Source organism: Tauraco erythrolophus, chromosome Z (assembly GCF_009769465.1).
Source record: "Tauraco erythrolophus isolate bTauEry1 chromosome Z, bTauEry1.pri, whole genome shotgun sequence".
Classification (NCBI taxonomy): Eukaryota; Metazoa; Chordata; class Aves; order Musophagiformes; family Musophagidae; genus Tauraco; species Tauraco erythrolophus.
The window spans coordinates 63,872,573-63,892,789 of NC_141496.1; the positions used below are offsets into that span (position 1 = coordinate 63,872,573).

The 20,217-nt window shown below is 40.7% G+C and overlaps 1 protein-coding gene across 2 annotated transcripts; it reads right to left on the reverse strand.

Annotated features, from left to right (window-relative positions):
* Positions 1-3,256: 3,256 nt before the first annotated feature.
* On the reverse strand, positions 3,257-18,884 carry TMEM175 (transmembrane protein 175). Of its 2 annotated transcripts, XM_086629059.1 has the most exons (10): positions 18,714-18,884; positions 18,113-18,151; positions 16,905-17,002; positions 14,857-14,908; positions 13,573-13,608; positions 12,310-12,393; positions 10,734-10,898; positions 9,327-9,405; positions 6,316-6,457; positions 3,257-5,477 (listed from the first exon to the last, which is right to left on the reverse strand). In XM_086629059.1, the coding sequence occupies exons 1-10, from the start codon at positions 18,882-18,884 to the stop codon at positions 4,814-4,816; spliced, it is 1,530 nt and encodes a 509-aa protein (XP_086485185.1). In that variant the 3' UTR covers positions 3,257-4,813. The 2 variants fall into 2 exon arrangements, with proteins under 2 accessions (XP_086485185.1, XP_086485186.1); XM_086629060.1 differs by lacking the exon at positions 12,310-12,393 and having other exon boundaries at positions 18,714-18,793.
* Between the last annotated feature and the right edge of the window lie 1,333 nt (positions 18,885-20,217).

Here is a 20,217-nt window from a genome sequence, read left to right on the forward strand (position 1 = left end):
TTGGCGCATCACAAGTGAGGTCACTGTGAGTGGATATCGGCTTAGTTCCGAGCACCAGTATCAGTTGTTAACGCCAGAGTAATCCACTGCACAGCTCAATGCCAAGTCAGTAACAAACCAGTGAAATTGCTAGTGGCATAGTGATTGCCTATTCAGCCATTTTTCGTCCAATGCATGTCCAGACGAGAGTTTAAAAATCCTTATATACCTATCAGTGGCATGATTTTAACTAAATGTTATAAATCTCCCAAAGACAAAGCAGCAGGAGTATAACTAGGAGTCTTTATGCTGATCTGTGAAGAGAACACACTCTTGACTTGGAGACAGGCACTTCCGGAATGAGAACGCAGTCTGGAATTTCTCCAGATGGTAGTGTACCAGTTTTAAAGGCAAACAATTCAAGTTAGATCATAGAAATGTTTTTCACCTTAATACTACAAAGAAAAAAGTTGAGAACCATGATGGTCTTGAATTACTGCATCACTTACTTTGAAATACAGCTGACTTGAATCAGTCATCTAACTGACGTTTTCTTTGTATCACTAGCCTGAAATGCCTTCTGATGACCCAGGCTAACAAATTCAGTGCTGACTTGGTTTTGTCACTCACATGAATGTGAGTTAGTTTTAAAAAAGGAAGTCTCATATGTTAAAAGTTCCAAACTCCTAAGACAGTCTTTCTAAGAATCAGTTCTACAGAAGGAGTATGCCAGTAACAGCAGATTCTGCTCTTTAGCCAGTTCATTTACAAGTTAGCCCTAACTAATTTTTTGAGCTTTCACTTTGCAGAAGTGCTCTGCTGAGTTACTGATTGAGCTTGATTTTATTCAAAACAACAAAATGCTCATTTTTTAAAATTATTTTGAGCAATTTATTGAATGACATCTCTATGCTGGATGTTTAAACAGAAAGCACTAAAGCTCTGAAGAAAAATCACTACTGTTCTTCATTTCTTTTGATGATACACAGATAGAACAGATGTTCTAGTCTTCCCCTACGGATGCAGCAAGCAACCTGGACTACAAGTCGTGATGCTACACCATCATACATGGAGAAGAAAAGGAGGAGGAAGTGGCACCATGTAGTTACCTGCAATAAAAAATTGTAAGTATTAAAAGAGATCTGTGTGTTTTCTTCCCACTACAAAAACATCTATCTTTGTGCTTCATTCAATGGTAGCAAATAGGTCACAGTTACCTGAGACACCATCTATCAGATACCAAACAATAGCTTTGACTGTGTCTGCTCCAAACTTATATGGAAGTTTGCGTTGTCATAAGAAACAGCTTCCTGGTAAGTTGTAAGAGAATTATTTGCACTAACTTACTTGTTTTCAAATAAAATGGAAGAAAGTTGTAAACCATTTACAGTGTTTATAGTGATAAAACACAAATCCTGTCTCTGCAAAGAACTCCAGCTATGACTGTTACTCTTTTAAAGTAAATTAAGTAAATTAAGAGCTCTGTACACTTACCATTATTCTGAAGGTGCCGAATTGAAAATGCATCTTCAGCAGTCCTTAACAGAATTTTTCAGCTAGCACTGTTTGTTATAGAAGGCAGAGATGACAGTGTTGCAAGTGGCTGTTACCATCTTTTAATGTCTTGAATGCATTAATCTTGAACTAATCTTGATTAATCCATTAACAAAGCCAACCGGTCTCAACGAAGAAAGCAGCCATCATTATGGAGCCACAATCGTGAACTGAGACAATGGACTTCCAAAATACCCTCCTATCCATGAGCACATTTTGTCCCATCTGACCTGAATGTTTAGGAGGCAGTTGCTCCTGACTGGCAGTACCAGTAAGAACCACAGGCAAAAAAAATTCAATGTAATTCAAAAGGAAGTTTTACTGCAAATTTACTTCTTCACTTTCAGGAGATTTTATTTAATTAAAACTATTATTCTGGCAAAGAAGGCCAGCAGCCTTCTGGACTTAGGAACTAAGTGCCACTGTCAGGTCAAGGGAGGTGATTTGTGACAGCATATCTAGCATGCTGTGTCCAGCTCTCCCTTCTCCAGGTCAGGAGAGGCATGAACATTCTAAGGCGAGTCCACCAAGGGGCGATGGAGACAAGGCGGGGACTGGAGCATCTCTCATACAAGAAGATACTGAGAGAGATGGGACTATGCAGCCTGCAAGAGAAGGATCAGAAGGAATCTTACCAATGTTTATGAATACCTGAAGAGGAGGAACAAAGACTGAACCAGACTCTTATCAGTGGTGCCCAGTGACAGGATGAGAAGCAGTGGGCACGAGCTGAAATACAGGAAATTCCTTTTAAATGGAAGAAAAAAGAAAAGGAACCTTTTTTTTTTACTCTAAGGGCAACTGGACATGCAAACAGGTTGACATGTTGAGTGGTTGTGGTGGCTTCATCTGTGCAGATGCACGAAGTCTGATTGGACAGAGACCTTCGCAACCAGCTCTAGCCAACCAAAAACAGGAGGGTTGGACTAGATAGTCTCCAGAGATCCTTTCCAACCTCATCTATTCTGTGATTCTGTGATTATTATAATAATTGTAAGCATTTTACTTTATTTTTTCTAGAGACAGAAACCTGTGGTCATAAAGAAGAGCTAGTTACAGTTAGATGTGGGAATGTTCTTTCTCCTTGAGAATTACAGAAATTAATGCCTCCTTCTGAAATGCAGTTTGTTTCTCCAGAACTTACCAAAACTATCAGAATGATCCTAAACCAACGGTTTATACAAAAACTCAGGCCAAGTTTGCCCTCAAGTGTAGGTTCTGAGATATTACTGAATTTGGCTTGAATAATGGTATCTTGACTACAAGCAAAAAAAAAAAAATGTTCTTTCTGCAGAACAAATTGCTTATGTGCAAGTGGAGTGAAAACAAGAAAGGAAAAATTTATTAGTTAGCCAATATAGTTCCTTGTAGTATGTATATATTGCAATTCACTGCTCTTCAAGGCATCTCTGTAAACACTGGGACGAAACTCCTTGGTGAGATTCAGTTTCAGGTCTCATTTTCTTCAAGTACCAACAGAAGTAAAATCAACATTTCTTTATATTATATTAAAAGCTTTTGAGTGTTTCACACAAAATCACAGACTGGTTGAGTTTGGAAGGTACCTTGATGGTTTTGAAGGAAAAAAAAAAAAATGATGTCCAACATCATTTTAATTCTAGTAATAGATTTAAGTTGCACCTGCAGAGCAGAAATAAAGGGCTAGAAGCTTTGTTTTTTCACTGATGGAAATTTATTACAAATACATATATTCACTGCTTATTATGTGCCTGCTGCACACAGGAAACAAAACCATGTAGAACCAAAAGTGCTTTTATTAAGAATCAGAAAAACCCTGCAATACACAACACAATGCAGAATCCTACTGCAAGTCATTTAACCTCAACCAGGTATAAAACGTCTTGAATATCTGAACAATTACATATTGGTACCAAGGTGCTTCAAATCAAAAACACAAGTGCTTTCAAGACTGATCTCAACTGAAACAAGAGATCTGAATTTCTTTTCACTAACAATTATCACACGCATACTTTGCCACAGTACTTTTATTTTTTTTAAGAGGAACAACAAAATCCCTCAAATGCCTTTAAATATGGCATTAATCAGGCACTAAGACATCTCAAGATACAAACTAATGGCTCTGACAAAAAGAAATGTAAAGGCTTGCAGGGCAGCCAGAGGCTAGATGATCTTGCCTCCTCCTTCTGTACAGCTCTCTGCAGGGTAACATTTGATAAGAATAAGCTTATCAAACTGCACATAAGTGTAAAAAAATTCAACATGCCATGGACTGGAACTTCTACAGGGTTAGTTTCTTTTGCTGTCTTTCTGAGACTCAGAAATCTGTGGGATCTTCTAGTTAGCATCTACTTAGGGAAAAACTCAACTCCCTTACCTGATAGGGAACTCTTGTAAGTGGCAAGAAAGTCTTACACTCTCTCTGAATATGAGATTACGCCTTCAGAATAACAGAAGGATGTTCCTCTCAATAGGCATGAAAACAAACACAAAAAGTCTGATAATAAGCAGCTGCTTCAGAACTGAAAACAAATTTACCTCTAGTCCCACGGGTCTCTCAATCTCTTCCCTGGGAGATACCAAAGTTAGTTCAAACTTTGGATACATAGCCACATGAATCCCCATTTTTTAAACATATCCTTTTTTAAAAGAACAGATATGCCTGAAGAACTTGTGTTCAGGTAGCCTGGAAGACTGCATACGATCACAATTGCAATTCTCATCTAAACTCATGCTCAGAGCCACTCAAACACAATTCAAAATGCTATCACAAGTTTGTGACTATGCAGAAGAAACTTTGTAACCATTAAAAAAAAAGACAGGGAGACGAGTAATCTGTATGTGCAGACATTCTACCATGATGCACCATCCAGAAATCCAGAGGTCTCCGTGCCTTCCAAGCCTCACTCACTATCTTACAGCAGTACAACCAGCTTCTATATCTGTGTTTGGTTGCCGTAATGACTGCCATACGTCAGAAAAAAAGGGCATTTTCCTAGGAATCTGTTTGTGCAGTTCTTTATTGATCATCGCTGCACTTACATGTCAAGCAGCACTCTTCCAAAAGTGCCAACTCTAAAGGAAGGAGAACATGCTTTTCTTTGTATCCCCTATTTATCCAGTTTTTTCAGTTACAGGTTTTGAAGAAAAGGTCTCTAGCATGACCACCTAAAACTTAAATATGCCCCAGTTATGGCCAATGCAGGCTTTGGTTTAGATCAATATTATCCACACATGAAAATATTGACAGTTAGAAGAACTGCAGTTACCGTTATAACTTCACCATGCACTGCACAGAAATTTAGGACAGTGTTTCAGTAGGAGACAAACACGCCTCCTCTTCTTCTAACAATACCACCTTCGGTCTGGAGAGAGACATCACAGACTTTATGACAGTTAAAGAGATTCTAACAAAAATGCGCAGCGCAAGAAAAGCAAATGGGATGATGATCTGCATAAGATGGAAAATTGGTGTGCTGAATTCACTTAACAAGCATGTTAGAAAGAAGGCCCCGAGGCTTACACAAGGATAGAGAGCCAGCTTGGCAAACATGAAGGCATGCTCCTTGCCACCGTATCTAGCAAAAGGATGCAAAGTTTCCCTTTCATGGAGGAGGGCTGTAGTCCATATTGCAAACTGAAATATGCTGGCAAAGAAAGTGATAACACAGCTGACCTGAATGGCTTCTATTTCATTGTGAGACTTCTCTGCAAATTCACTGGTCAGCTGGTAAGCTAGCGGAAGCCCACCAATGAAAGCCAATGAAAGTATGTTAAGCAGTCCCATTAATCGTGTAGCTTTTGTTACATAAAGGAAAAGTGAATGATGGACAAACCACAGGAGACCAATTGTTACAAATGAGCCAAAGTAGGCAAGGTAGTTTGGCCCATATTCACTTAAAGCTTCAAGAAGGCTGCCATGGAACTTCTCCTCAACTTCTCTGGGATCAGGGACGTTGTCTTCACTGTGGAGAGAAAACTTACTTTACTTTGCATATTTCTGTTATAAAAACCAACCTGGAGCAACACTGAACTATATTGCTTTACTCTGAGCAAGTAGGGAACAACAGGCATTCATTTTGTAGTTCTCTAATTTGTAACTTAAAACCAATATTTCAAATAACAGCTCTGCAAATAAATTAGATCTGGAAGGGAACCTAAAAGTAGGTTGGCATTCCTTTAGGTTAATGTAATAATGTTACCACAGTGACTAAACAGCTTTTGTTGATAAAAGCCTTTTATCTGAAAACATGACTAAGCAAAAGTCACCCCAACATACATTAAATAGACGATCACCACTGCTGAAACGTGGGTGTTAGAAATATCTTTTGTTTGTGTTCTGTATCTTTCCAGAAAATCGTATTTAAAGTAACCACTGCAGGTTTTAGAAGTCAAAGACAGTGTTTGGTTAATTTTATTTCATAGAATCATAGAATGGTTAGGGTTGGAAGGGACCTCAAAGATCATCTAGTTCCAACCCCCCTGCCACAGGCAGGGAAACCCTCCACTACACCACGTTGCCCAAAGCCTCATCCAACTTGGCCTTGAACACCTCCAGGGATGGGGCATCTACAACTTCTCTGGGCAACCTGTTCCAGTGCCTCACCACCCTCTGAGTGAAAAATTTCTTCCTTATATCCAATTTAAATCTGCCTTCTTTCAGTTTAAAGTCACTGCCCCTTGTCCGATCACTACATGCCCTTGTAAAAAGTCCCTCTCCAATATTTCCTCAAATATTACACAGAGTCAAAAGTTAATATTCTATTTAAAATACAAAGTGTAGGAGGCAACACAAAGCCTTACCATATATCCAAAATGAGCAGGGTTGCTACAATAGCGTAGACTCCATCACTGAACGCTTCTACCCGTTCCTTACTCAGAGGTTCACTGAGGTAAAAAGTGAAGGTTTCTAAGCTATGGTGTTCCTCCTCTTCATCTCTCTGACCTGGAAACAAATCCATATGTTTACAAATGAAAGACAAAAGCAGGTACTATAAAACAAGGTAGTTAAACAACATACTGTGACCTCCCTTTCTCTTTCTCCCCATCTGCCAAAATTTTTCTGTAGAAAGAAGGGTGCCATTCATCTACATAGGTCAGTCACTCCACTTTTTTCAGCAGCTGTGCCTCTGCCTGAAGTACATGTTGCTTTCAGGACAACAAGTGTTTCAGGGACAAAGAAACCCTATCCTTTCAACTGTATGGCAGACCATTTCCACGAAGTGAATAATGATTCAAAGTTGTAATTGAACAAAACATTTGAGCTAAACAAATCAGATGCTGTGCCTCGGGAAGCCCTAATAGCTGTAGATCCTCTAAGTGTGGAGAACTTACACTGCATGGGAAAAGAAACTCCTGGAGCATGTGGGCTGCACTGGGACATCAAATGGCATGCTTTAAAACAAATCCAATCTTTGGTGCACCTCTGGAGCTTTTCTAGGAAACGTCAAACACATCTCTAAAGACTGGACTCTGAACTGCCCAGCTAGCCAAGCTGCACCACTTCAGGTGTATAGACTGGACAAAGAAAAACCTTATAGCTTCCAGAGAAAGCAGAGAGAGGAACTGAATGAAAAGCAAGGGTAATCACAACTTAGCCAACAGAGCAGTAATTTATGTCATCTGTCTGACAAGGTGAGACATACACAGACATGATCTTGTCACTGAAAATCCAGACAGAAACTCTCTACAACAGTTTGTGGTGTTAGAAAGTGACATTATTGTGGTGCCGGGTGCACGGGGGATGTCTTGTCCTGGCATGGACACCTGGCCCATGGACAGAAACTTAGTTACACACTAAAATCATGCGTGTTCATAACGTGTTTACATGTTCCTTGTTATTCTCTTAAACAATTGGTTAATTTTCTCTCGCTTTACATGTAAATTACTTCCCATGCTCAGTTTTCTTCCTCCGCTCCTTTCTTTTGGGTCTGGGGTATGTTTAGGGGAGGTGGTCCATGAGTCGGTGGTCGTGATCTCCCCCTGCTGGAATTACCTTTTCCCCAAGTCAATGCTGCTCATGTTCACAATTCAGAAAAACATGAGAACAAAGTTCATACCTTCTCCGGGATGTTCCCTTCAAGGGCAGACAGTTCTGGAAAAGAGCCTCCCTCCTAATCACTCCCCGCAGCTTCAAGTATGCTCATCTTGTTATGTTCTTTAGGTACTTGCAAACAGCCCTCTAAACGCTTCATGAAATTCTTACACAATAATTTTAACCCCTTCATTGTTGGAAAACAGCCTGACTGCAAACAGCAGTGATCTTGTCACAGTAGGCACAGGCAATATGTGTATGAGTTTATTCTCTGGCTCAAAGCATCTGGCTTTAGCAGTTTCAGAACATTTCTGCCTCCCTGTGTATTATTGCTGCCACACGAGGGAGTCAGAAGCATGTTGCATTTGGGGTGCAGACAGACGGACTTGTATTAGGCTGAACAGCAGCAGCAGAAGCACAAAGGTGTTATTCTTCTGACTCATCTCAGGAGATGATCTGACATGATCTGTTCAGTGGTTTTGTGGTCACTTTATATTGCTCTCAAAGGGAGGCACTCCACCTTTTGGCTGAGTAGGTTGCACAATAACATCTTTTCCTTTATTTTGGCACTGGCAACCTCCTTCTCAGCAGTTTGAGAGCAGCTCTGGCTGTTGGTGTGGTTGTGAAACTGTTAGTGCTGACACAAGGCGGGCAGAAAGAATATAAGCAAAGAGCGTGAAGGAAGGAAGCATGGATGTAGGCTCACTTAAGCCATGTGTGAAGGCACACCTTCAGACCAGAGCAGTTAGATTAATAAGACGTAACACCCTAAACAGTTAATTACCCTGAAAAAGTTTGATTTATAGGTGCTCTGCTTGCCAGTTTGAAAATGTGGTATCATACAGTATTGCTGGGAAGAAAATGATACAGGCATAGAGCTTGCTTTCTATATTCTTCAATCCCCATGCTCCCTTTTTAGGAGGGAAAAGGGATAGATGGCCTGGAGGCATCATTCATATACTTGTGTGTGTGTGCATGCACATGCATATTCAGGACAAACCAGAGAGGTTTTGCACTCAGAAATGATCATAGAATCATAGAACCATAGAACCATAGAATGGTTAGGGTTGGAAGGGACCTTAAAGATCATCTAGTTCCCAACCCCCCTGCCATAGGCAGGGAAACCCTCCACTACACCACGTTGCCCAAAGCCTCATCCAACCTGGCCTTGAACACTGCCAGGGATGGGGCATCTACAACTTCTCTGGGCATCCTGTTCCACTGCCTCACCACTCTCAGAGTGAAAAATTTCTTTCTTATATCTAACCTAAATCTGCCCTCTTTCAGTTTAAATCCATTGCCCCTTGTCCTATCACTACACACCCTTGTAAAAAGTCCCTCTCCAGCTTTCCTGTAGGTCCCCTTTAGGTACTGGAAAGCTGCTATAAGATCACCCTGGAGCCTTCTCTTCTCCAGGCTGAACAGCCCCAACTCTCTCAGACTGTCTTCATAGCAGAGGTGCTCCAGCCCTCTGATCATCTTTGTGGCCCTCCTCTGGACTCGTTCCAGTAGCTCTATGTCCTTCTTGTGTTGGGGACTCCAGAGCTGAACACATGATTTTTGAATGTGTTGTGCTGTACACAAATGTAGTCACAAACTAAGGGAAATCAGGGAATAAGGGAAAAACTATATGGAAGCATGGCAGTAAACCCCAAAATCACTATGTTCCAAGACTGAAAATGGAAGTAGAACTAAAACTACTTCATTCCAGACTGTTTGGCTAACATGTTGACAACCTAATAACATATCTGAACATACTGCTATGAATATTGTTACTCACCAACAATCTTGGTTTTACACTGTGTAATGAATCGAGTGAGATGTGGAAAAACGATTACGAGCCCAAGAAGTACATAAGACTATGGAGAGGAAAATGAACATAGTTTAAATTTAGTTATCAAAATATAAATTACCTTCCAAGTTTAATATGAAACTATTGCTCTCAAGCTTTAAGTATAATCACATTGAGAAAAACAAATCTTGACTTTATGACATAGAAAAGGGCCACCTGAAATGCACATGCACCTCCTGAATATTCCATGTGCAACCTAATACTGTTTTTTATAGCTAGTTTACTGCCAGTAATGAAGCAAGCTAAAACAAGAAGGAAAATAACTCTGCTAACAAAAATGCAGTAATGACTTCTTTGGAAGTTAGAGAACTATCCCATGTGACCCTTATGTGTTCCTTCCAACTTGAGATATTCTATGATTCTACTACTTGTGTTCCAAAGACACCTCAGTGGGGCATAAGTGGTTCACAGGCTTTGCACAGGTCTAAGCACACGGGCAATTTGGGAGACTAATTTCACTGTCATTAATATTAAAAGAAAATACACTAATGAACAAAATGAAGGAGAAGAGGGAAATAAGGGTGTAAGAGGAAAACATTTTCAGTTAAAGTTATGCCTTTTCACATTTGGACTCATAACTGTCTCTTATCAACAGAAACCTGATTCCTCCCACATCTGGGGATTATTTAAACACTGCTAATTCCCATGGAATCTTTCTCAAAATTCAGTTAAAACCACCTTTTCCTAAAGAACAAGACAGAAGAAAGGAAGCTCAGGATAGAAACAAAAACTAGATTTCAGTTCCAAGCGGGGGTTCTGAGAAAGATAAAAGCTATTAATTAGGTAGGAGCAACTCACTGCCATTTAATAAAGATGGCAGAGAAAAAGGCTGTGGGAGAGCAGGCCTTAGCCAAAAACATTCGGTTCTAGATGCAGGCTGGCTAACTGGTCTGCTTATTCTATTTGCTCTTACACCCCGAGATAGTGCAGCAACTATATTCACTTGTCTTCAGTTTGTGCAATGTGATGTTTATTTCGTGTAACCTTCCACATTATCTCACTTACTTACAATGAGCAGGATGCTAAGTTACAGTTTAGAAGACCTGCTTCTAATTAAGAGAAGCATTGAAAAAAATATCAGGCAGAGCAAGTAAAGCAAATATTGTGGCAGGATATTCTTTCAAAACTATCTAAACTCGTGGATCAAATTACGGATTGGTATCTGTGAACTGAAGACCTTCAATGCAAAATAACAACCACGATCACAACACCACAGAACTAGCAACTGAGAAAGTCTTCGTATTTAACATGAACATCATTATTTGAATTCACAGGCCTAAATACAACTAATATAAACCGCTGCATCAAAGTTTTCAGTTAACTGTGAGTACTTACCAAAGGAATAAAGAAAAAAGAAAAGATGGCTGCTAAAAAGCATAAAACTGGTCCTCTTAGAATAATCTTTAAGATATGACGTTTATAGAAATTCTGATTTTCAGACACTTGTATCTGTTGATTCAGTAAGTGTGGGTGATAGAATCCATACACTACTATCACAGCCTGTAAGGAGGAGAGCATTACTGAAGTTATTACATAGAAGTTGTCGTGGTTTAACCCGGCTGGCAACTAAACAACACGCAGCTGCTTGCTCACCCTCCCTCACCCCCTGGGGAATGAAGAGAACTAAAGGGGAAAAGGTAAGGATACTCGTGAGTTGAGGTAAGAACAATTTAACAAGAAAAATAATGTGAAATTAAAAGCAATAATGACAAAATAATAACAAAAATTATAATAATATATGAATATATATATATAATGATAATAATATATACAAACAAGTGATGCACAGCGCCACCACCTGCCACCCGGTGACCAACACCCATCCTGGCAAGCAATCCCAAAACAGGTAAGTCCTGACACTGCAATCCTGGATGAGTGAGAGGCTCGAAAAGAGAGCAAGAGAGAGACCACTTGAGAGTCTGAGAGTCCCAGAAGATACCAAGAGAATCCCCCAAAAGACAGAACTTCAACTTCCTGGTCAACCCCCACCTATATTCTGGGCATCATGTTGCATGATATGGAATACTCCATTGGCCAATTTGGCCCTCAATCCTAAATCTAAGTTCAAATCATAAATTAGAAATTGTGAGCCCTTTTCCCAGCCTTGCTCCCCCTAGCCTGTTGTGCTCCTGCACAATGGTAAAATATGGCAAGCTGAAAGGTCCTTGCTGTCTCAGCACCAACGATAAGCATCAGTATTCTATCAATATTCTTCTCGTAACAAATCCCATACTAAATTCAAAACATAGAGCTATTCTAGCAACTAAAAAGAAAAACCTAACTCTGTTCCAGCCAAAACCGGGACACAAGTATATGCAGCATTTCAATTATAAAACTGTGAAACTATAAATCAACAAATTTCAAAACACTTTCAACCTTATTCTTCACCCCCACATGGAGGCTAGTTTTAGAAACTCTGAGATTTCACAATACACTGTATGCCAAAATTTTAGTCTCCTCTGCAGAGCTTGTCATGACCATGGATGTTACATGAAGAGGAAAGAAGACCTCCACAATAAGGAACAGAAAGCAGCAAAGCACTGCACCAGAAGAAAACCAGCGGCACTGGACTGACGCTGAAAGCCCATGTTCACTCAGCCATCACTGCATGACTCAGTAAGAAACTCAGCAGGAAAAGCCAATTGCTACTTCCCCAAGACAGGAAAGGAATTACTATTCTGTGGACTTTGAGATCAGCTGATTTAGTTGCATAAATCAGCTTCACAGGTCAGTGGCAAAGCAAACTTTCATCTTATATACAGATACTATATTTTCACAATAGGCACACTTTAAAAAAAGAATGCTATATAAACAAAAAAGACATTTAGCAACTTATACACATAAATGTAGATTTAGTTCTATCCAAGAAAATCTATTTAAAAGTGAAAATGTAAATGAATAGCTCCAATACCTGTATAAGGCCAATGACAACAGCACAGACACTGAACAGGAAAATGCCAAAAGGTACCTCTGGAAACGAGGCCATTAAGGAAAACTAGAAAAAAATGCAAGGGAAGTACTCTTCATTCAATACTGAAACTCAAAAAACTAAACAAAACTTTGCATTTCAACGTAATTCCACTAAATGCAATTTCTAGCCACAAATACGTGCAGGCATCCCAACTAAAGGCAGCTGGAGAGATGGCTTTTCTCTCATGTTGATAGTGCAAAACCTTAGCTTCTCTAACATGATGTCTCCATAATAGCTACAGACTGGCTTGTAGCTGAGCATGAAGTTTAACAGTGTTTTCAGTGGACAAGACATTTATAGCTGTGAAAATTCTTGATATTAGGGTATCTTTTTGAATCTTTTAATTTCTCTACCTCCATGGCTCCCTGTTGTACTAAATTCTGCAGCTTCATTAGCGGACCAAAAAAAAAAAAAGGCAGGGAGTAGTGTTAGGGAAACATTGACAACTTTCCAAAAATTGTTTCTGCTTCAAGGCAAAGTAACAAGTATGTGCTCTTACTGACAAAGATTGCTTTACTGATCACAGCCTTATTCTCTGCAGACTAATACAGACCACAGATATATCCACAGAGAAACAGGTGCCTGTCCTACAAATCTGTTCTACAGATATCATAAAAGTCAAGATGCATTTTAAGCAACTGTTTTGTTCTGCTAATATGGTGTTCAGTTGCAAACATTCTTGCTAGGTCTAAAAGTCATCTGATCAGAAATTGCACAGAACACAAAATTTGCAGATTTAAAAAAATGACTGACTGACTGCCATAATCAGCCCTGGTGAGTAAGTCAGAAGTGATACCAAAAGCTCTGTCTAGATTACAAAAGGAAAATGTTCTGTCATCTAAAGAGGAAGTTGAAACAGCCTTAGTTCCCTTACAAAATGCAAAATGTTCATCAGGCAACTGTGAGATTTTTCAATAGAGCTGCTTTTTAAAAAGAAATCACGGGAAACTATGACTTTCCATGATTATAATTTTTCTTTGAGAATACCTATTTTCTGTCAGGTCTATAACATGCAGTAACCAAAGGTTATAATATGTCCTCGTGAATTTTAAAAAAGTAAGGCTTAACTACTACAATGGATTCAGGGTTTATACTACAGTAACACTTTCCTGGGTTTCTGAATACTTTGTAAAGTCTTTCCAAATAAATAAAGAAAAAAAACTTGTAATTTAAACATATGTCAAATTTTAGAAAAGTACTTACTGTGTATGGCAAGAAAGTTATGATCATCATACAAGCCTAAAAAAGAAAAAGGTGTACTGAAACACTAGGTAAAATGCAAAGCCCTCATTAAAGGTATGTCCAGAGAATGCAACACAAACAGATCAAATGCTCATACTGCACCACAAAAAAACAACACATTTCTAAAGTTGCTGAGCTTGGACTGTAACAAATGGCCACTTCTGTACGCACCTTCCAAAATGTACCGGCTTATTTTAGAAAACACTACAGTTTTGTTACCAATTCCACCAGTAAAGTTTTGCTGTAGTTCTTAACAGGCATCTTTCTAAAGCAGCAATGCCAAAAGTACCACACCTCCTAAAGAGATGTTTCTGATCTGTCAAAACCATTAATCTCTGATCACAAATGCTTCATACATAAAAAAGCCAAATTAAAAAAACCCAACCCCTCAAGCACAAAGAAATGCATTGCTTTGAAAGCTACATTAGATAAGAATTACATACGTTAAGCTAGTCCTCTAACATAATTTCCTGTAGTGTTATCTCATGGAGTTTAAACTCAGTATTTTTATTAACAAAATTAAATTAACTGTGTGGTTGCACACTGTCAGAGAACAGAATTTTAAACAGTACAGCAAAATACAAAGCTTTAGCTGAAAGCAAGAGTATGTCCACCATTGCAGCATCCCATTACCACTATCAGTAACCAAGATACTACAAGGGGGCTTGTTAAAAAACCTACTCAAATAAATGAAGGCTTTTTAAGAGGTAAGATTTAGACAAGTGTAAAGCTCAAAACGCTGCTTCAGAGATGGGTCTCTCAGTGGCAGACTTTGAAAGAATATTTAATCCTCTGTTGCAAATACACTTCAGAATGAATTTCTGAGCAACTTAAACAGAGAAATGACTGAAAACATAACTATAATTGAAACTTACCACTAAGATTTTTTGCCACAAAAGACATAACATTTCATTTTCCTAAGCCTGGAGGACAGATACTTCAGCTGGACAGATGAACAGAGTAAAAAGCTTTTGCCACAGGAGCCTCTTCAGCTTCCTCATATGAACTTCAGACTAACCTATTGCAGAGCTTCTTTTGGCTTACAGTAAAATACGTCAAAGTTAAAAGCAAGTTAGTTATCAATCAGCCACTTTAGCAAGGAGGAATTCAAGCTCTTTGCATCTTCCTGACTTGAAAATTTGGAAGAGTTACGCTATTTAAATTAGAAACTTTTGGATATATAGATCTAAGAAAAGGTGACCTGTACTTGCCAGTTAAACATTCAGCATGTCTGACAAGACTCACCAGATTTAGAAGAGCGAGGACATCATCTATAAGCTCTATCACCTGAAACAACCTGTCAAGGCAAGGCAAGATATCATGAACAAGCCAGCTCCCAAAATATGTTTTATAACACTGCATACAAATTGTACACTTACGATATGGGAGGGGAGCCTGATTTCCTTTGCTCCAGAATTTATACAAGTAGTCCAAGTGCTACCAAAATTCATTAGCTCAAACATGGAAGTAATTTGTTAGAAAAATTTGAGAAGCGAGATATGAACACTCAAGTTCAATCGCAGAGCAGTTATTACGAACCTCATTTCTACTGGAAGGACAAATGGCGTATGAGGTAGCAAACTGTCGCTTTTTGTTTTTCCCCCTACTCTATCCTTCCTCTGTACCTGAAATTATATTTTTACTTTGAAGTAAATCTCTCTGTTGTTAAGAGCCAATTCATCTGTGAAGAAGTGATCCAGATGTCAGTTCCAACCCACAGAGTCACATACCAAAAACTTAACAAGGTAGTGAGCTACAATCATTCCTTGGAAAATGGAAGATATGAGGGTGATTCGGGAGCAGGAGTTGATGATGATTCTCTGGAGGACTTGCTACTTCACTATAGGATGAATGCAGACAAGTCTCAGGGTTTGCTTTCTCCCGAAGCGGTTTTGTTCCAGAACAGCTCCATCTTTTGCCACCTGACACGCCCAGGACAGGACAGCCAGCAAACTGCTAGTGAGTTGCACAAGGCTTGGGAGCCACAGGTCAGCTGTTGTTAGCTGTCATTTAATCACCTACTTACTCAAACACAGGCAAGGCCCAGAACTAACTGGAGACCAACAGCCTGTGCTCATTGCTCAAGCAAACGCTTCTGAAGCATGAACAAAGCCAGACTTTCACCAGCAGGCACTGTTCAGCTGCTCACACAAGAACAGTTAACAAGTCCATTTGATATTCTGATGCCAAAATGAAAATACATGCACCAGACTGACTTTCAGCTTGTCAGAAGAAGCAATGCTGTGTAGGGATCCGAGCCATGCAACAGCATTGCACAGATCTTCCAGAGCAGATCCAGGAGTTCAAAGTCCACCTAGAGTCTCAGATTGTTCTTTGTCTCACATGCCATTGTGAAGAGCTATTATTCTCATTTTCTCTGAGATTTACTTGGGAGAAGAAAGGCAAGTTCATGCTGTTGGGGCCAGAATATTTTCAGAATTTTAAGGCTTAAAATTATTTCTCTTGAAGATACAGCACGGTTACTATTACGCAGAGAAAACACACTTTTCTTTCAAAATGCCCCACACCACACCTTGTTAATGAAACTCCTGATCTACGAAAATGTCACTTAGAATCAATAGAATCAATCACCCTCCACAAAACCCTAAACTATTCAAAGACTATGCCTCAGCATTCCCTTATGCAAGCAAAGAAAAGCAACGTGATAAAAGCACTGATGTGAAGTATCAGCTTCAAGCACTGAGTTACAGGTTGCACACCTCTATTAGAATGCAGTCAATCCACTTACTTAAGGAACGAATACAGTAACATTTGTAAATTTCAAAACTCAAACAAAAACTACCCTGATTCCAGTGATATGATGATGCCTGCATGCCAGTTTCGTTTTAGCTACCAAGACCGGGCAGGTGGCAGTGCCCACAGCTCTATAAAATCCAGCATCTGCAACATTACGATCGATTTTGTGAGAAGCACTGCTGAGGACTGAGAGAGACAAGTTTTAAGCCAGCTGTACTGTATCAGTTCCTCTATTTCCATAGCACACAAATTACAAAGTAATACTTTTTCAACATAATTAGAAGATAATTCCATCTAGAATATGAAGCAAAATGAAGAGTAGCTCTAATTTAAAAGATATATAATGCCTGGTTTTCTCTGTATCACTGCGTCAGAGGTGTAAGGGTACAGTAATTCACTGCTTAGGGTAGCATTTCTTTACAGTAAGTTTTTTATATTATCCAACAAAAGACAATTCAGAAATACATCAGCAAGACAGAAATGTATCAGACACATAGTTACCTCCCGTCCTTTTAAACTTTGAACACTGTTCCTACCTTACGTGAGCTGCCCATGCCACTGTGACTATTAAGAAGGTCATCAAGTAGACTGCAATTTTTGCTAGAAGAAGTTGCTGAACACTTTCACCTAGTTTCTGCAACAGAAAGTGACATCCAGGGACAGAGAAAGGAAAGTTAAATGTTACATTGTGAAATTATTAGCAGTATCTGCAAATGAGGAAGGACATGCAGTCATGTGATAGATTTTTTTGAAAATGCCTGCCAAGAACACAGTTCTCTTCCAGCAATTTTTTTACTACCATGCAGAGCTACTGGTTTATCAGACACTTCTAAGTATGCTGAAATGTCTAGCTAGTGGCATATGATGTCACCAACACATCTTTTCAATCTGTAAAAGGGCTTCCCAATGCTCTCTCTGTTGACCTTTTGATTCAATTATACAGTCTCTCTTCACTCTTACTGTGATAATACATTTCAGAAGAGGGCTGGCCACAAAATGCCACTTTTATTGTCTTCGCACTGCCTTCTGGAGAAGCATCACATAGGTTTTCACGTGATTATTGTTAACAATGAGGAAGGGAAGGGCTTAACCACAGCAAATTTGCATGTACCACTCAATGGCTTAAATAGACTAATGCAGCCTGTTTGCCATGTTATGGATCATACCTGAGTTTCCTAAACTAAATGAGACAAAATATTTGTGCTTAGGTCTGTTCTGAAGAGCATAAAAATAAAACATGATAAAAAAACACCTGTAAGCTTTCTCAAATTATTAATTTACATTTCCATAGTCGTCTTTTTACACTTTTGCTTATTCTGACTATCTTTATTATTTATCAGATTTTAAAACCAGCATTCAGCTTGCACTATGTAACTGGCTTCTCTAGGTGACCATGTATTACCAAAGGTAATAAGAAGGTTTCTGAAAGATGTTTTGGTCAGATGGGCAATCCATTTCTCATACAAAAGTAACTGGATAAAATCTACAGCCAACAATATATAGATCATTCAGGTTTCCTATCACAGCTTCTGCAGATTACACAGATATTCAGTATTTAAGTTTTTCACCCCAAGTTCAACAGCTCCTCCCCCTAGGGGAAATTTCTGTTAGCTTTAATGTTACTTAATGGCTTGGGCTTATTTTTAAAAACCTGGAACTTGAGATGAAGTGGGGGATGCTAAATTAGGTCGCTACACGTACTCGCAAGGACATGAGAAACAACCACATAAAAGACATATGATACCTGATCAGGATGTATTTTTGTGTGAGCCACAGGCAAAATCTGAAATAACAAAACCTTATTAGTACGTGACATTGTTTCCTTATTGAGAGCTTTGTTAAAACCTTAAAAACTTCAGGTAGCCGCCAATACTGCTGGATCACGTAGCTACCAGGAGCCCGCAGCCCTGGAAGACAGGCTCACTTTCCGGCCGCACAGGGACAACGCTGTTAACCTGCCCCGCCCGACACCCCCCGACCCCCCCCCCCTCAGCCGTGTACTGCTGCCGGCACACGGCTCCCGGGCTCCGGGAGCGGCGCCGGCATTTCGCGGAAGCGCTAAAGGAACGGGGCTGGGCGGAACAGGCGAGGAAGGACGGCTCCTGGAAAGCGCCCGACCGGGAGGCTGCTCGCCAGGCGGGCAAGCGCAGGGACAGCGCACGGGCGCAACCCCCAGAGCCCGGGACAACCTGCGGCTGCTCGGGCTTTTCACCTCGGGCCGCCCAAAGTTTTCGCCCGGCCGGGCCTCCCCGCGGCGCAAAGCCCGCCCCCAGCCCCGCCAGCCCGGGTTCCGCGGTGGTGTCGAGTCGGGCAGGCCCCACGCCGCGGCCGGGCCGGGCGCTCACCATCACCGTGGCGATGATGGAGAGCAGCGCGTCGCTGTAGGCCAGCAGCCGGTGCGACGTCTGCATGCTGCTCCCCAGCTCCAGCTCCAGCCCTCGGCCGCGCACCAGCACGGACTCATGTTCCGCCGCCCCGCCGCCGGGGCCCGGCGTAGCGGCCCGCGGAGCCGACATAGCCCGGCCCGGCTCCGCCCCGCCCCGCCCCGCCCGCGGCGTCAGCGGCGGCGGAGTCGGGCGGCCGGTGGGCGGGGCGGGAGCGATGCTCCCCGTCCCGCGCCTGTCTGTGGGGCGGGAGCTGCCGGCCGCGTCGTGAGGGAGTGCTCGCGGGTCTGCCGCGCAGGAACGCGGAGGAGTGCTGCCGTTGGATGTAACTAATTACATTTAAATGAAGAGTGATTTTCCTTACGTCTGGGAATGCCTGTGTTGGTGTCTTGAAATCTTAAAAGCTGGTGGCTGGTACAGGCGACGGCAGTTGGTGGGCTCTGAGGTAAAAATTGCATTGAAAGTGATGCGTCGACGTGTTGCGTGCCACCAAAGCTCTTTACAGCTGATGGATATACACCAAAAAAAGTGTCACTTACCAGAGGCTACCGTGTCCGGAGATTCTCAGCTTTGTTTATAAATCATACTTTAAAATCCATGCCCGAATTCCAAATTAACGTTTTTCCACCTGGTTTCTGGTTTGTTTTTTACCAGCCTAACCGACCTTGTCTCATCGCTTCAAACCAATCGGTGTTTGGTTTAGGTGCCACTTTCTGTCCTTTGGAGCTGTGAACTGGAAGCTTTTGGTTTATGTTCAGGTTTTTATTCTGCTGGCACATGTAGTTCATACCATCATAATAGTCTATTTGGAATATAAAGGACTTACAGTTTGGAGTCAAGTTGTACTCTAACTGAAGTGATTGAAACATTGTTGCAAAGTAGCTTTATTGCAGAGAAATATTTGTATTTTTAGAGTCTTCTGCTGTGACTGGAAGAGAATCAGGATCTTCAAAGGAAATGTACCTGAATTCGCGACAGGTTTTTGACTGCTAGCGTCTCCATCATCATAAACTTTGTATTTTCAGTTTCTAGAAAGGCTATTCACTAAATAACAGCTTTCATAAGAGAAATCCAGAGAAGAAGACAAGAATTCTAATTTCATGTGAAGAACTCAAGTTGCAGAGAGCAAAAATGCACTCTGTTGGGGTTAAAATGTTCTTATGTTGGACAATTTCCAAACTTAAAATACGCTAAGAATGCAGTTTAATTCATAAACAACTGTTTATGGATTACTGACGGGAATCAGATATCCAAGATATTCTAGACTGAAAAACACCGTGATAGTGCGTTCTTTTCACAGAATCATAGAATGGTTGGAGTTGGAAGGGGTCTTAAACATCATCTACTTCCAATTCCCCTGCCATGGGCAGGGACACCTGCCACAAGATCAGGTTGCTCAAAGCCTTATCCAACTTGGCCTTGAACACCTCCAGGGATAAGTGTTGTGGGTTAGGCCGCTCCAGCA

Bases quoted from the DNA above. Each gene is read 5' to 3' on its own strand.
- TMEM175 (XM_086629059.1), bottom strand. From the start codon at position 18,884: ATGTCGGCTCCGCGGGCCGCTACGCCGGGCCCCGGCGGCGGGGCGGCG. The intron at 13,609-14,856 runs GTGAGTCTTGTC...TTTCTTTTTTAG, and splicing joins TCCTCGCTCTTCTAAATCTG to GCTTGTATGATGATCATAAC. The intron at 6,458-9,326 runs GTGAGTAACAAT...ATTTGTTTCCAG, and splicing joins GTGTAAAACCAAGATTGTTG to GTCAGAGAGATGAAGAGGAG.